At 47.4% G+C, this 16,383-nt stretch overlaps 1 protein-coding gene across 1 annotated transcript in view; it reads right to left on the reverse strand.

The window, feature by feature from the left end:
• FKBP6 (FKBP prolyl isomerase family member 6 (inactive)) overlaps positions 1–16,383 on the reverse strand; it is a 40,907-nt gene that overhangs the window by 21,828 nt on the left and 2,696 nt on the right. The window contains exons 5-8 of the mRNA XM_045994144.1: positions 15,975–16,094; positions 10,180–10,374; positions 9,943–10,052; positions 8,492–8,584 (exon numbers count right to left, since the gene is read on the reverse strand). Of these exons, the coding sequence (XP_045850100.1) occupies positions 8,492–8,584; positions 9,943–10,052; positions 10,180–10,374; positions 15,975–16,094 (518 nt within the window). The remainder of the gene's footprint in view (positions 1–8,491; positions 8,585–9,942; positions 10,053–10,179; positions 10,375–15,974; positions 16,095–16,383) is intronic.

Consider the following 16,383-nt stretch of genomic DNA (forward strand, 5'->3'; position numbering starts at 1 on the left):
CTCCAGGAAGAATGGTAGAAAACCCTTGGGCCCGAGCACTCCTGTCCACTCACTACAGACCTTGGCTTACTCTCAGAGCTCAAGCATAAGCAAATAGGAATTCCCAAAGCCATACAGAAACAGCGACACAACTAACTATACACATACTCAAAACACAGCTGGGAGAAGATTCTCGAATGTACAAAACACTTAATTAACATCCTTCACGTGAAAATGGGTTCTTAACAAATCAGTACTTAAAAAGACCCAAGAGAAGAGTGGGCCTGAGCTCATTCAACCTCAGAGAGGTTGGCACAAAGAATACAGAGGGCCGAGAAAATCACAAAAAGCTGCTCAACTTCACAGAAATTGGGGATATATGGATTACGATGACATAGCACTTGTACCCACTATTTCGGGGGGATCTACCTGAGGAAAAATGGGGGAGGCTACTCTAAGAGTTGGTACCCAGTGCAAAGGATCCCAGAACATTCTGGTTGGCTCCCACCTTAAGAAGGAGGAGTGGATACGCCGCCCACGTATAAGGACTCCTGGCCTATTTTTTACCTGCTACATTCTTGAACTTGAATAGGCAACCAAGAAAACACCAACTTGTGGAGAGTCTACAACATGGAAAAGAGAAAGGTCAAAGCAAATAGGCAGAAAAATAAACATTTCACGGAACAAGAGAAAAATGTACAGGGATGGTCCTTATCTTCGAGAGATACGCAGGGAAATGGGAAATCCTGTGGATGAAAGGGCAGCATTACTGGGATCCACTTCAAATTAACCCGACCGTGCTAGGGGTGCGGAGAAGTATGTGGGGTCGGAGACGCAAACACTGGCTTTATGTTGAGAGCTGTTAAAACTGCTGGAGAACATGAACAGACATTTCTGCAAAGAAGACATCCAGATGGCCAACAGACCCATGAAAAAGTGCTCCACATCGCTCGGCATCAGGGAAATACAAATCAAAACCACAATGAGATATCACCTCACCCCAGTCAGAATGGCTAAAATTAACAAGTCCGGAATGACAGATGCTGGCGAGGATGTGGAGAAAGGGGAACCCTCCTACACTGTTGGTGGGAAGGCAAGCTGGTGCAGCCATTCTGGAAAACAGCATGGAGGTTCCTCAGAAAGTTGAAAATAGAGCTACCCTACGATCCAGCAATCACACTACTGAGTATTTGCCCTAAAGATACAAATGTGGTGCTCCGAAGGGGCACGTGCACCCGAATGTTTATAGCAGCAATGTCCACAATAGCCAAACTATGGAAAGAACCTAGATGTCCATCAACAGATGAATGGATAAAGAAAAGGTGGTATATATACACAATGGAATACTATGCAGCCATCAAAAGAAATGGAAGCTTGCCATTTGCAATGACATGGATGGAACTAGAGGGTATTATGCCGAGCGAAATAAGTCAATCAGAGAAAGACTTTTATCATATGATCTCCCTGGTATGAGGAAGTGGAGATGCAGCGTGGGGGGTTTGGGGGTAGGAAAGAATAAATGAAACAAGATGGGACTGGGAGGGAGACAAACCATAAGAGACTTTAATCTCACAAAACAAACTGAGGGGGGCTGGGGGGGAAGGGGGTAGGGAGAGGGTGGTGGGTTATGGACATTGGGGAGGGTTTGTGCTATGGTGAGTGCTGTGAAGTGTGTAAACCTGGTGATTCACAGACCTGTACCCCTGGGGCTAATAATACATAATATGTTAATTAAAAAATAAAAAAAAATGAACTTCTAAATACTGGGGAATCCCATTTTTCCACTTGCTGAAGCCTGAAATTTTTCATAACAGAAAAGCCGGGGTGGGAGGGGAATTGGGATACTATGAAAAAGGGAAATCTGAGAAGATCTTGTGGTTTCAGATACATGATTGGCCGGAATGAACTAAAATCAACAAGAGATATGGAAAATGAAGGATGTTTCCCTGGAGGGTGAGGGAAGGGGAGAGAAGACTTTAACGAGACATGAAGGACATGGAGATTCCTTGCAGAAGGTCCAACATCTGACGAATAGGAGTCCTAGAACAAGAGGAGAGAAGGAAAAAAAAAAAAGGGAGGAAAACGTCATTAAAGAAATCTGGAATTGCTTAGCTCTCAAGAACCTGAACCTCTAGAATTCAGGTGCCTAAATAAAGGACTTGAGCTCCTGAGGGCACCTGGACACACTACTGTGAAATTCTAGAGAAGGTAAAAACAAAGAGAAATACTTTTACCAACACCCCAGTTACTGGGGAGGAGCTCTGGAGGGCGGAGTACTGACAGGAGGGCCATTGCAGGGAGGGGGCTGAGCGGAGTTGGGGGGAAGCTGTGAGGGCTGGGTGTGGAGGGAGGCGCAGTAGGAGAGTGGAGATCTTTTAAGTGGGGTCTGGGCAGGGAGATAGATTATAACGGGGAGGGGGCAAATCCTAATAGGGGGACAGCTTCTAACGAGGAAGGCAGCTTTCAGCTGGCGGACAGGCTCCAAGTGTGGAGGGGGTTCTTTTCATTCTAAAGTCTATACCCAGCTCTATGTTTATAATCAAATGTGTGTTGGATGTGTAAGGAGGTGAAAAATCGTATATCCAATTTTTGGCTGTTACTTGAGAATATCAGAACAAGAAAGTAAACCAGGAGAAGAGATCCAGTAGATAGAAGATGCAACCCAGGAGAAAAAAAGAAATCCCAGAATGGCAGCGATGTTCTGGCCTATGGGACACTGTACAGACAGTTACACAGAATGGGAGATTTCCAAGAGGGAGGGCCCTGAGAAGAAAGGAAGAGTCATAGAATAAATGGTACCACCCAGTTTTTGAAGAGGTAAGGACAAAAGCAAATAGTTCAAAAACCAAAAACAAATGCAGTTTGAAATTGTAGGAAAAACGAAACTCTTTAAAAAAAAAAAAATGCATAGCAGGGCACCTGGGTGGTTCAGTGGGTTAAGACTCTGCCTTTGGGGGGCGCCTGGGTGGCTCAGTGGGTTAAAGCCTCTGTCTTCAGCTCAGGTCATGATCCCAAGGTCCTGGGATCGAGTCCCATATTGGGCTCTCTGCTCAGTTGGGAGCCTGCTTCCTCCTCTCTCTCTGCCTGCCTCTCTGCCTGCTTGTGATCTCTCTCTCTTTCTGTCAAATAAATAATAAATAAATAAATAAATATCTTAAAAAAAAAAAAAAAAGACTCTGCCTTCGGCTCAGATCATGATCTCAGGGTCCTGGGATCGAGCCCCACATTGGGCTCCCTGCTCAGCAGGGAGCTGCTCCCCGCCCCCCCGCCGCCTCCCTCTCTGCCTACTTGTGATCTCTGTCTGTCCAATAAATAAAATCTTTAAAAAAAAGAAATAATATTGTATATCACAACAAGAAGTCAACCGATACTAGTCCAAAACCGACCAAAAAACAAAAAAAAAATCAAGAAACCGCAATATAAACACAGTATTTTAGCTACATGGAATACAAAATATTTAGTTACATGGAAGAATGCCCAGGAGAAACAGAAGTTAAAATCGGATTCCTTTGGTAAATCCTTTTTTTTTTTTTCCCCCCAACTTGGTGGCTCAGGGCCAGGGTTTGACTCTGGGTGTTTCACTTACTAGTTACGTAACCTTGCCAGGTGAGCCCCTTCCCATGAACTTGTTGATGAAAGGGAGAGGACGCCTATTTACACACATGTTGAATTCATCCACATAAAACATGTAAGAGAATGTCTGACCCAGACATTGTTTAACAAATATTTTGAAAATGTTTAGTAAATCTTTTGATCAAAATGAAGAAAAAAATGAATACACGGTAAGTAACGCTACCAACACAACCCGGAAGGAAAATAAGACAAACCAAAAGCCGAGAACAATTCAAACTGTGCAAAACTATGCCCAGGTCAGATGGCCGTGTCAGGGAGTCTTCTCGATCCTTCCAGACCTAACCAGTTAACCTTGTAAACGCGTTCAAGTTCTGCCTTCTCCAAGAAGCTTTCCCCATCGTCACTCCCGGTGTGCACCAGGATCACCTCTGACCTCCCAATTCTGCCCCCCCTGCCCCCCGCCCTTAAAGTTTCTCTTCTCCAGAACAGTTTCAGTCCCTTCTACCATTGCCCACAGGTCCTCTTGCTCCAGCTAAATTCCCATCCGGCACTAGAATCCTCCTGACAGAAGCTCCCTCCCAGCCATTCCAGACGGGAGGCCTCACACTCCTGCCTCCCTTCTAGTCCTGCTCCCACGCTTCCCTCCAGGCTGTCACCGCCTCTCCAACGCCCGCCCGCCACCTGCCAGACTTTGCCCTTCAAACGTCCCCGCCCCCCCACCCGCCCGCCTTCAGCGGCTGTTCAGCCTGGGCGGGGCAGAGCACATCTTCCCCGTCCTCTGGTTCCTGCAGAACGCAGCCCACATTCCCAGGACGACCGAGAAGCTGGGACAGTACCCGATCCACAATGGACCTCGGCTCTGAATTCCTGGTCTTTTCCTCCAGCCTGCACGCCTGTCCCCAAGGCCACCCTTCCTTGAGGCCAGGCTCCAAGGAGGTTTTCTCTGATTAGGCGGTTTCTCTTCAGGGCACTCCCCAGGTGCTCTGTGAGTTCACGGATCACCCCGTCCTCCCCGGAAGAGCTCCCTGTGCAGACCAGAACCGCAGCGGCAGGACCGGACTGCTCCTGGGCCACCGCTGCCCACCACGGAGCCTGAATACAGTCCGCTGGCAAGAGGCACTTCGAGCAGGAGCGAGGAGTGGAGAAGGGCCACCAGTGGCCGTGGCCAACTAGGAGTCGCACTGGGTCCTTTCTGAACCAACACCTCTGCTCTGGAACCAGATCTCTCCCGCTTCGTTTCCCTATGTGCTTTTTCTAATGCTAAGCAGAGCACTTCATAAGTCACCGGCACTAAAAGTACTTTAAGGATGGAAGCCGCCATCCTCGGAAAGCTGGCGACACCCGGACGGTGGAATGTAGGAGCAGGACGGACCAGGAAGGTGACCTCGTCACACGGTCACCCTCCTCCAAAGGGCCTCTGGCTCTGCTTAGACAGACCCTAACAGGAAGCCCCAGCTCCCAAGACCACCCATGTTCCCGCAGGACTGTGGGAAAGCCTGGCCCGTGAGCAGATGCTTCCAATAGGGCCTTCTTCAAAAAATCAGTCACAAGCAGCACCTTTCCCAAGTGCGTTCCCCATGCTGGAGGAACGTCATGACACGGCGGGTGAGGCAAGAGAGTAAATCTTCGTGCTCGCTTCGGCAGCACATATACTAAAGAGAGTAAATCTTCCACGGGAAGCCAAACTCTGTCTTCGTGTTGGAAGTTCGCTGACAGGTCCCGTCCTTCGGAAGCGACAGAGTGAACGTGTCTATTTCACGTCAACCCTTTAAACAGCTGAAGATCACAAAAGCGCTCACTTTACATCTGTTTTCCAGACACAATGAAAGTACGGCGAGGCTCTCCGATGCCGGCATGTTAGGATGGGAAGGACACGCTCAAACTCTAACCGAAGTGAGCAATGAAAAGCACAGAAACCGAGTCAGGAAAACGGTTAGGAAGTTGGAACACTGTTAGCGCTAAGCGTTTCCAACCACGTGGGCACCGGTTATGAAAGCTCTTTGGTGTCCCTGATGGAACCAGCAGTACTGGGGATGGAGCGGCGAAGGTCTTAGCCAAGTGAAGGGTTAGGAAATGTCTATTTATGGAAGGTCTGAACGAGGGCACTACGAGCTATGAGTCCCGATCGCGGCCCCAAGGCCGCTGCGGAAAGAGCTTATGCAGCCCGAGGCTGAGGTTTGCCATCAGCCTTCAGCTCTCCCGGTGCGCACGAGTCAAAAGGCTGATTTCCGGCCTGACGTCGTAGCTCCTGTGTGTGTTTGACCTGCCCTCTGCAAATCCAAATGAAGGGTAGGGACGGCACCGTGGAAGCTGGGAAAAGTCTGCTCCTTGGCACCACTGAGCTCCCCACAGAGCAGGAGCCGCTGGATTCCTCCGACTCCTCCGTTTCCAAGAGAGCGACACGGGAGGTCACCAGCAATGAGCACTGCTACATGCCCTTGCTGGGCGCCTGCCCTTTGATCTGCCCATCCTCTTCCTCCCCTTGCTCTCTGGGACAAGCAGCCCTCTTGTCACTGCTCCCCCCATCCCTACTCTGTGGCGCTAGGAAGGGGCGCCCCTCATGGGACTCTATGCGCCCCAAAGGGCCAGAGTCCAGCTCTGGGATTTTTCAAGCTGTTAAAAAAAAAAGCCCTGGTGGGTACAGAAAGAAGAGGGAGGTATGGGGTAGGGGAGCGTTCGGTCTCAAATAGGAAGGCTGTGGAAGGGTCCCCTGGGCACGCTTTATGGTGGGAGAGCATGTGGCAGAGATGGGACGAGGTCCTCGAGGCCTTCAGGGCTTCAGGTCTCCACCAGTCCAAGACCTGGGTCTTCAACAGCTCCGATTCTGCGAGTTCCCCCAAATCCCTTCCGCGAATCTCTTTCTTAGCCAGCGCGAGCTGAAGACAGGTTTCTGTCCCTGGCAAGGGCGAGTGTCCTGACAGCCAATACGAGAGGCAGCCTGGAGGATGTGGTTTCAAAGAGGCTGGTCTAGCATTTCGGCTACTTTAGACTTGATCCAACCAACACTTACTGAGTGCCCGTCATGTGCTGGGCACGGTTTCAGATGCTAGAAAATACAAAGCCTTGTATTTGGCCTCTGATCTCAAAAAGCATAGTCTGTTATGACCAGAAGCTTCTAGAACGTTAACTGAGAGACCGCTCATGCCACCAGAAGGATCAACTCTCAGAAGACAGATCACGGGGATTTAACATCTTGAAAAAAACGAATTTTGTCAAGACTAGGTTGGTCGAAAGAATCTGAAAACTTGTATGTTTTAAGTGACTGACTAGTCACAAGTACAACAGAAAAAGAGTGTAGAATAGAGAACACCAAAGACCCAGAGGCCAAAATATGTTAAAATCTCAACAGCGGGAGCACCTGGATGGCTCAGTGGGTTAAAGCCTCTGCCTTCAGTTCAGGTCATGATCCCAGGGTCCTGGGATCGAGCCCCACATCGAGCTCTCTGCTCAGCGGAGAGCCTGCTTCCCCCCTCTCTGTCTCTGCCTGCCTCTCTGCCCACTTGTGATCGCTATCAAATAAATAAATAAAATCTTTAAAAAGTTAAAAAAAAAAATCTCAACAGCAGTGGGAGTAGAATACTAACGGCTTTTTTAGACCCAAACACAATCATTGGTAACTTGACAACACACCCAAGACGTAGGAATATCTTGGAAACCATCTAACAACTCATCAGGTCCCAAAGGCCTCAGAGACACAGACAGCTGGGGGCGGGGTGAGGGGAGGGTAGAGATGGCAAGAAGCAGCTGCCCCACGGATTTTCCCAGATCTGTTTCCAGGACGGACCCTGGAAGAGCTGGGTGTTTGCTAAACGGCAGGACACGTCAGATGACAGTCCAAAATGTCTGGTAGAACGCCAGCAACCCCCCCTTCCTGCCACACGTTAAAAGCGGCCAAACAGGAGCAGTCCTCTGGCTCCTGTCTCCGTTCAGAAGACCTACAAATGCTCCCATGTCCCCGAAAGACCTGAAGACCAAGGTCGCAGTGTCAGAGTCCATGATAAAGGCAACACCGACTTCTGATACCGACTGGCTCTTTTCGACAGGGCCGAGAAAAGCAGTTTTTAGAACACTTGTGAAAACGTCTGGGATGAACGGGCCTTTTCACGGCCGCCTTCTCTCAAACCTCTTTTGTTGAGAGATGTAAGTGGTAACAAAGGGGAGACTTACTGCCATGGGCCCATTCGGCAGCTGTTTTTTTGTTGCTCCTTGTTTAACTTCTCTCAAGAGAGCGGAGTTATCTACCCAGCTAAGCTAGTGTTTAAGGCAGGTGATTCTTTTCTCCATTAATTTTCTTAAGTAATAGTAAACCAGACCAGAGAGTCCACTCACGAACTCCCGGGGAAACCTTAACCCTGTGCCCGCTAGACCGCAGGGTGTCTGCTGCTGCGGGAAGGTTCGGTTCTGCTCTCCGGGGGTTCTAACACCCTCCGATCTCTCGTACTCACAGTAAGCAGAACTTAAGAGTCCCAGCCCATCCCTGTCCCTCGACATCTGGACTTTTGTCCTCGTTAACAAGTGTTAATTGTAAAGTGGTGTTGGAGGCTTTCAGGAAAAACCAGATTAAGGCATTCCTCTTCGTTTCAAAGCCCAGATAAACCATCCCATTAATGACTACATTCACAGGTTCGTGTTCTAAGCTCCTGTGAGGGAGAGGCTACCATAAAACATGGGAAGCTTTTTAATTTTAAAGCTTAAGACCTCCTACACCCATCCATTTAAACTCCAAATCCGGGGGAACTTTCCAGTCTTCTCCCTGATCACCTTCCCGAGAAGGCACTCCACATGGTCACTGTGCCATCAGCCACCACAAGGAACTTTCTACTCCCATCTATGGTCTGTTGTAGACAGCCACTGTTCCCTGGTGGCCCGAGGAGAGCAACGATCCTTCCATATACTGGGCAAAATCCTGAAGCCTTTTTTGCTTCAGCCCCTTGATTACCTTCCATTCTCTCCTACTGTAGAGCCGTTAGCGTCAGGAGCGAACATTCGGTGACACATTTCTCTCTCTTTATCTGTGTAGTCCCTGTAAGAGCTGGAGACGGGAACACACGCCAGTTAGAGAACGTCTGTCTTTGCAGGAGGTGACATCTGGTGGCTGGAACACCGCCCTCTGGGCCAGAGAGGCTGAAAATTCAGCAGGTCTTGAAGTGAATCGGGAGGGGAAGGCAGGCAGGTTGGAGAGGTGGGGGAGTCGCCGGGCTCCCCGCCGAGGGGACAGTCGTAGTGAACCTCTACCTCAGAGGCCGTTCAAGAAGCCCTTGGACAAAAAGCCCACGATCTGAGAAGACTGCAGCCTTAAAGGCTGGGAGCCACTGTCAGGCCTGCCGGACTCGGTGTCTTGCCAAGTGGCCTTATATTTTGTGGCCTCGAATTTATCTTGAGATTTCTTTGCTACAGAATGGTCAGATTCCAAAATTTCTACATCTAACGTACAAGCATCCTGGCAGGACACCTTTTTGTTATTTTTGGCATCCTAGGTGGGACTGACAGGACACTTTTAAAAACCAGCAAACGGGAATGCCTGGCTGGCTCGGCTGGTAGAGCATGGAGCTCTGACTGTGGGGTTGTAAGTTTGAGCCCCACAATGGGTATGGAGATTACTTAAAGATATTTTTAAAAAAATCGTTTCAGTTAAAGGGAAAAAAACCACAAAAGAGATTGCTGGACAGTCCCAAAAGGCCTGAAATATATCAAATGGATGTAAATATAAGAGGTACACACTCCTGTGACTTTTTTTAGCATCAAAAGCTTTAACTAGCAATCTACTAGAGTAAACGTTGAACGTCAACAGGCATGATACAGAAGGACAGCAAAACATCTAAAAAGACAGTGGATAAACTACGAGCTGTTGGAATTACGGACAACTATTTATGTGGCGATATAATCGTTGTAGAAAATTTTGAAGACGATGTCTATAACCACAAAGTGTTGTATGACTGAAACACCGGTACAGAGCCTACTTGTGTGACAGTAAGTCACCCTGGGGGTAGGAGTCAGACCTCAAAGACCCATTGCAGACCCAACAGGATCTGCAGGACACCTTTCTGCCGTCTGCTAAGAACAGTGGTTTTCAGTTGATGGCAAGTAGGGAGAAGCTGCGGAAGAACAAGGCCCTTCTTAAAAATTACACCGGCCCAGCTGTTTTAGGGTGCTTGCTTTGGGGGTAGAAAGTGGGGAACAGGGAGAAGGGAAATGATCCACACTTGGAGTCTGGAGGACTGTCCCACTTCCCCGGCAACGAAGCACTTCACACAGCCAGCTCTAGGGGGCGCTGTCTCCTAACACACGCAGGGCGACGCTCACAATCAGTCCTTTACCGCCAAGGAGAGACCAGAACCCCAGGCGGGGCACACGCCTCTTGCCTCTTGTGCTCCTGCACATAGGTCTCACCTGGCCAGTTTCTTCAGCTCATTGTTGATATCGTGATTGAAGGGCTGTTCCTTCTGGGCTCGGACTAGGAAATCCCGGGCCTTCTGATACTCAGTCATGAGAAGACAGGCCTGTAAAAGAAGAGAGTTTTACAAATACACTTGGTGAGGAAAGACAGCATTTTCCCAGGGCCCAAGCTGAACACCGCTGCTATCCTTTCTCGGGCATTTGTTCTCAAGTCCCTGGCCTCCAGCACACCTGTCCACACCGGAAGAGGGCCTTAGCATTCTTCTGGTTGATGATCAGAGCTTGTTCTCCATAGCGCAAGGCCGTGGTAGGCCGCTCCAGCTTCAGGGACGTCAAGGACAGGTTAAGGAGAACGAGAAGCTTGGCTGCTGCCACCAGGTGCTGCTCTTCCGGGGGCGCTGATCGTCGGTGGAGAAGCAGCAAGGCCTATGGAGAGGGAAGACAGGAAGTCAAGACGAAGCTCATAATCTTATTATCGAAAGCCCGAAGAATTCAGAAAAAGAATATCTGAAAATTCAGAAAAAGAGGTTAAAAAAAAAAATGAGCTCAAGAAGTTGAAGGACACACTACTAATACATGAGAATTAGTTGTAGGTCTATATTCCAGCCATTAACAATCCAAAAATGAAGAAAACCACTGCATTTACAACAGCATGAAGTCACAATAAATTTAAAGTGCAAGAACTGTATATTGAAAACTACAAAGTATTGTTGAAGAAATTAAAGAGGATATAAATAAATGGAAATATATCCCATGTTCATGGATCAAAAAACTTAATACAGTTAAGGCAGTATTTTCCAACTGATCTACAGATTCAAAGCAATCACCACCAAAATTTCAACAGCCTTTTTTGCAGAAATAGTCAAGCTGACCTGAAAATTCACATGCAAATTTAAGGGATGCCAAGTAGCCAAAACAATATTTAAAAAGAGAAAATGGAAGACTCACACCTTCAAATTTCAAAGCTTACGACGAAGCTACGGCAGCAAAGCCAGCGTGGTAATAGCGTAAGGACACACACAGATCAACAGAACAGAACTGACCGCGCAGACTGAAAGTGCAGAAACGAGCCTATACTTCCGTAGTCAACTGATTTTTTTTTTTAATATTTTATTTATTTGACAGAGAGAAATCACAGCTAGGCAGAGAGGCAGGCAGAGTGAGAGGAGGAAGCAGGCTCCCCGCGGAGCAGAGAGCCCGATGCAAGGCTCGATCCCAGGACCCTGGGATCATGACCTGAGCTGAAGGTAGAGGCTTTAACCCACTGAGCCACCCAGGCGCCCCCGTAGTCAACTGATTTTTAACAAGGAGACCAACCCCATTCAACAGGGAAAGAGTAGTCTTTTCAAAAAAAAGGTTCTGGGGGAGGCGCCTGAGTGGCTCCGTCATCAAGCATCTGCCTTCAGCTCAGGTCATGATCCCAGGGTCCTGGAATCCAGTCCTGCATCGGGCTCCCTGCTCAGCGGAAAGCCTGCTTCTCCCTCTCCCACTCTCCCCGCCTGTGTTCCCTCTCTCGCTGTGTCTCTCTCTGTCAAATAAATAAATAAAATCTTTTTAAAAAGGGAGAAGAAGGTGCGGAGACAACTGGATGTCAACACGCAGAAGAGTGAGGTTGGGTTCCCACTTCAAGCCACATACGAAAGTTTATAAAATGGGCCACACACCTAAATGTAGGAGCAACACTGTAAGATTCTTAAAAGAGAACGTGAAGTGTAAATCTTTAGGACTTTGGATTAGACAATGGCTTCTTAGACATTACATGAAAAGCACGTTAGCAAAAGAATAGATAAACCAGACTTCAGAAGTAAAAACTTCTGTGTTTCAAAGGCCACTATCAAGAAAACAAAGAAAATGAACAAAAATCAGTATAGCCATTGCTTACTGGTTTAAGCTGATAACACAATTAATGGTTTACTGCTGTTATTACCTGCACCTACAGGTAATTGTGTTTTTGTTTTGTTTTAAAGATTTTATTTATGTATTTGACAGACAGAGATCACAGGTAGGCAGAGAGACAGGCAGGGAGAGAAGGGGAAGCAGACTCCCTGCCGAGCAGAGAGTCCGATGCGGGGCTCGATCCCAGGACCCTGAGATCATGACCTGAGTCGAAGGTGGAGGCTTCACCCACTGAACCACCCAAGCACCCCCAATTCTGTGTTTTTTAATAAAAAAAGTTCATACATTCCTGAAAAGAAAAAGATTGTGAAGACACCACTCGAAGAATGAGAGAAAATATTTGTAAATCCTATTTAAAAACACCCTCGTATTCAGACAATATAAAGAACTGTTATAAGAATAAAAAGACAAAAAACCCAATTAAAATGGGTAAAGAATATGAACATTTCTCCCACGATGACATATAAATAACCAATCAACACACGAGGTATCGGGAACCGCAAATCAAACTTAACGAGATGCCGCTTCGCACCCACTAGGATGGCTTTAATTTGAAAGATGGAAAGTGTCAGTGGGGATGTGGAGTAGTTGGAACCTCGTCCTGTTCGTGGGAATGTGAAATGTCGCAGGTGCTATGGGAAACCAGCTGGTGGAATTTCGAAAAAGTTGAACATGGGAGTTACCACATGACCCAGCGCTTGCGCTGCTAGGTACAGAAAAAGGAAAAACGAAAACCCGGGTCTACACAAGAACTCGCACGCCAGTGTAAAAGGCAACATTAGTCACGATAGCCAGAAAGACGAAATGAGCCACATGTCCACCAACGGTTGAAGAAAACCCGGTACGAGCCACACAGTGTACTGCTCAGCCTTAAGATGAATGAAATTTGGTAGATGCCACGACACGGATGGACAAATACTGTAGGATTCCACTTAGAAGAATACCCACGGAAGACAGGTTCCTGGAGGCACGAAGGAGAATAAAGATTCCTGGGGCTGGGGGAGCGGGGAGAACAGGCAGCTGATGTTTAACGGCTAAACGGTGTTAGGGATGGAGGAAAATGTCCCAGGAATGAGTAGTAGTGATGGTCACGTAACACTTAATGCACTTAGTGCCGCTGGACTGTGTACCTGAAGATAATTAAAATGATGCATTCCAGGGTCTGCACATTTTTACCAAAGTTAAAAGATAAAAATTTGTAAGACAGAAGGGAGGACGAATACACATGGCAAATGGATGAACCCTGAGAATATTCTGCCGACCGAAAGGAGCCAGGCACAGAGCATCACACATTTGATCGCTGTATTTATGTAAAATATCCAGGAATATGCAAATGCACAAAAACAGGAAGTGAAACGGGGCGATCTGGGTGTGATGGAAGAATGGAATGTAACTGCCGACAGATACAGGGTTTTTGTTTTGTTTTTTGAGGTGAAGAAATGATCTGGAATCAGACCATGTTGATAGATGCATGACCTTATGAAAACACGGAAAACCACTCAACTGTACATTTTCAAAGTGTGAATTTAGGAAAGCGCAAGCCAACAAGCACGGAGAACGCGAGGACTGGTAAGAAACCCAGCACATCAGTACAGAGGGCAGAGTCATGACCGGAGAACTGAGGGCCGCATACGAGGGGCTGGCCGCCAGCTCAGGGCCAAGGGAACAGACAGAACCAGCGGTCTGAGCTGGCAGACAAGTGGGGCTGAGAAAAAGAGGACAAAAAGATGGACACTGAGAGTAGAAAAAAGAAAGCAGAAGCTCAATCCAGATGGCCTAACAATTAACGAAGAGTCCCAAAAAAGAAAAGACATAAACAAGGGCAAATTACCAAAGAAACAGCTCAAGAAAGTTTCCTGGAACAGAAGACAAGTTTTCTGAATGAAATGACACGCCCGGGGCTTAATACGACAACTTTTCAAACCCACACACCACCCGCTGCAAAATTTTATAACCCCAGAGGAAAAAAGATCCTTAAATCTTTACAGAGCAAGAAGAGAAAAGGTCACATAGAAAGGGACAGGAACCTAAATAACAGACTTCTTGACAATAACTGTAAAAGCTAAAATCAAACAATATTCTTCAAAATCTGAATGCTAGAATTCTATACTCGGTCATGACAACTGCTAAATGTGCGTTAAGTACAAGAATATTTTTAGAAATGCAAGAATATACTTACTCTATCACCACAAGGGGTAAGTGGGAAAAAGCAACAGGAAGTCCGCAAAGAGAATCCCGGACAGCCCAGGACAAGAACGTGGACCAGAATGCCAGACAGCAGAGGGAAAACACCAGTGAAAACCAGAGATCCACCTTCCAGAACGAGAAGTAAAAGAAGTTAAAAACAGTAACTAAAGCGTGTCGAGTATCAACTCACAAGGCCAGAAAAAGCCACAAACAGACTTAAAGAGGGCCTGGGAAATAGGCCTATTGAGGGAAGGACTAAACAGGTCTTTTGTCCTTGTAAAGTTTTGTCCCCCCATGTGAGCAGGCTCTGACTCAAAAAACCTTACAATATGAATAGTATCTGTGATCCAAGCTGACCGGGAACCCAAGGCCTGTACCCTTTATGTTTACGACCTTGACTCTGTCAGCATTCTGAAGGACAACGCACTCACGCACTTTCCTGTCTGTCTCTTGAGCATATGCAGAGAAACCAAACGTGGCAGATACCATGAGCCACCCACCCCAAACCCCATCTCCCTCCTCCTCTAGCAGACCTCAAGTTCATTCACAGCAGTGGGTACACAAATTAAACTAATATTTCCCAGCTTCCTACACTGAATATGGGTCTGGCCAATGATAGAGAAAAGGAAATCACTGGGTGGGGTACTTCTGGAAAGCTCTTAACATAAATACACCAGACTCCTCTCCCTTCCCTTCCTCCTGCCTGGGTGACCACGTGATGCTACAGGTTGAAACACCACCTTGGGGTAAAAAAGGACACGTTTAAGGGCAGTGGAACAGAAAGAAGGAACCTGATCCTTTATGGCTTCGTTGAACTGACCTACCAGCCTTGGACTGCTTCCCTTCCCATTTGAAAAAATTTAAATTATGGTTTCTTTTCATTAAAGAATTAACTTTAGGCAAAATGAGAGCTTGAGAGCAGGGGAGGGGCCAAGGGAGAGACTCTTAAGCGGGCTCCATGCCCCACGCACCACCCGAGGCAGGGCTCGATCTCGATCTCACGACCCTGAGATCATGAACTGAGCCAAAATCAACAGTGGATGCATAACCGACTGAGCCACCAGGCACCCCTAAATCTGGTTAAAGTATAGTTTTTCAAGATTCTGTTGTTTGCAGCTGAATGCAAATCCTGAATGAGTCAGGCTCACCTCACAAATGACACAAAGCCAGAACGCTCCTAGACTCTAAACTTAGTCCTTATGGCCTCTAGAATCTACGGGAGAGTTTGGGATACAGAAAATTCTCAGATTTGGTGAGTGAGTTACAAAGCAAACAGTGAATTCCTGTCAGCATAACCTACGCAAGGAGCCAAACCACACTCAGAAGCCTGGCGGGAATGGAGTCACCTCAGAGCTAGAAAAATCTCCACCGTCAGAGCGACAGGAAATGACGTTGGCAAATGGAATGGAAAATTAGTTGGTGGAGGACCTAATCCCGGAATAAGAACTTTTAAAGACTTTTTACTGAAATACAGGTAATGACAAAAACAAGTGAGAAGTTCAACAAACTTTCGCCGTCTGAACACACCCATGTGACCACATCCAAACACAAACACGGGACACAAATAAAAATCCCGCGTCCCGTCTCCTGGTCATTATCCCGGCAGGAAGATTTTGTAATGAGATTTTGCTTTCTTTCTTTCCTTCTTTTTTTTTAAGATTTTATTTATTTATTTGACAGAGATCACAAGTAGGCAGAGAAGCAGGCAGAGAGAGGAGGAAGGAGGTTCCCCGCTGAGCAGAGAGCCCGATGCGGGGCTCGATCCCAGGACCCTGGGATCATGACCTGAGCTGAAGGCAGAGGCTTTAACCCACTGAGCCACCCAGGCGCCCCTGTAATGAGATTTTTCTTAAGGACTGCATGTGAAGAGTAGGGACAAACCAGACCTTTCCCCCAAAAAGAATGCGTCCAGGGTCTAAATTCCTACTCGAAGGCACCCTTACCCGCTTGTACCTCACTTTGGCATCATAGAACCGATTCTGGCGGAAAAGGTAGTTGCCAAACTCCCGCTCAGTAGCTGCCACTTTTAAGACCTTCTGAAGTGGAAACTGATCTTGTTGCTCCTGAGGACCAAAGACAAGGACACTGAGCAAGGAAACGGAAAGCCACGACACCACGACGTGAGAGCTAGTACCGATGTCAGTTTCCCCTCCTTCCCATCATGCACTTTGGTTCAGCGCCGTCTGTGAGCCAAGCCCTGGGCCTGGTGCCCGTGCAGACGCCATCTCTGCGGCTCCCAGCAAAAGCGGAAGTATTTATTACTACTCCCAGTTTGTAGGCTAGAACCAAAAAGTCTGGTCGTTTTGGTTTTTTTTTTTTTTTTGACATGTCTGGTCTTTTTTGTCTGGACCT

This window comes from Meles meles, chromosome 21, assembly GCF_922984935.1.
Source record: "Meles meles chromosome 21, mMelMel3.1 paternal haplotype, whole genome shotgun sequence".
Classification (NCBI taxonomy): Eukaryota; Metazoa; Chordata; class Mammalia; order Carnivora; family Mustelidae; genus Meles; species Meles meles.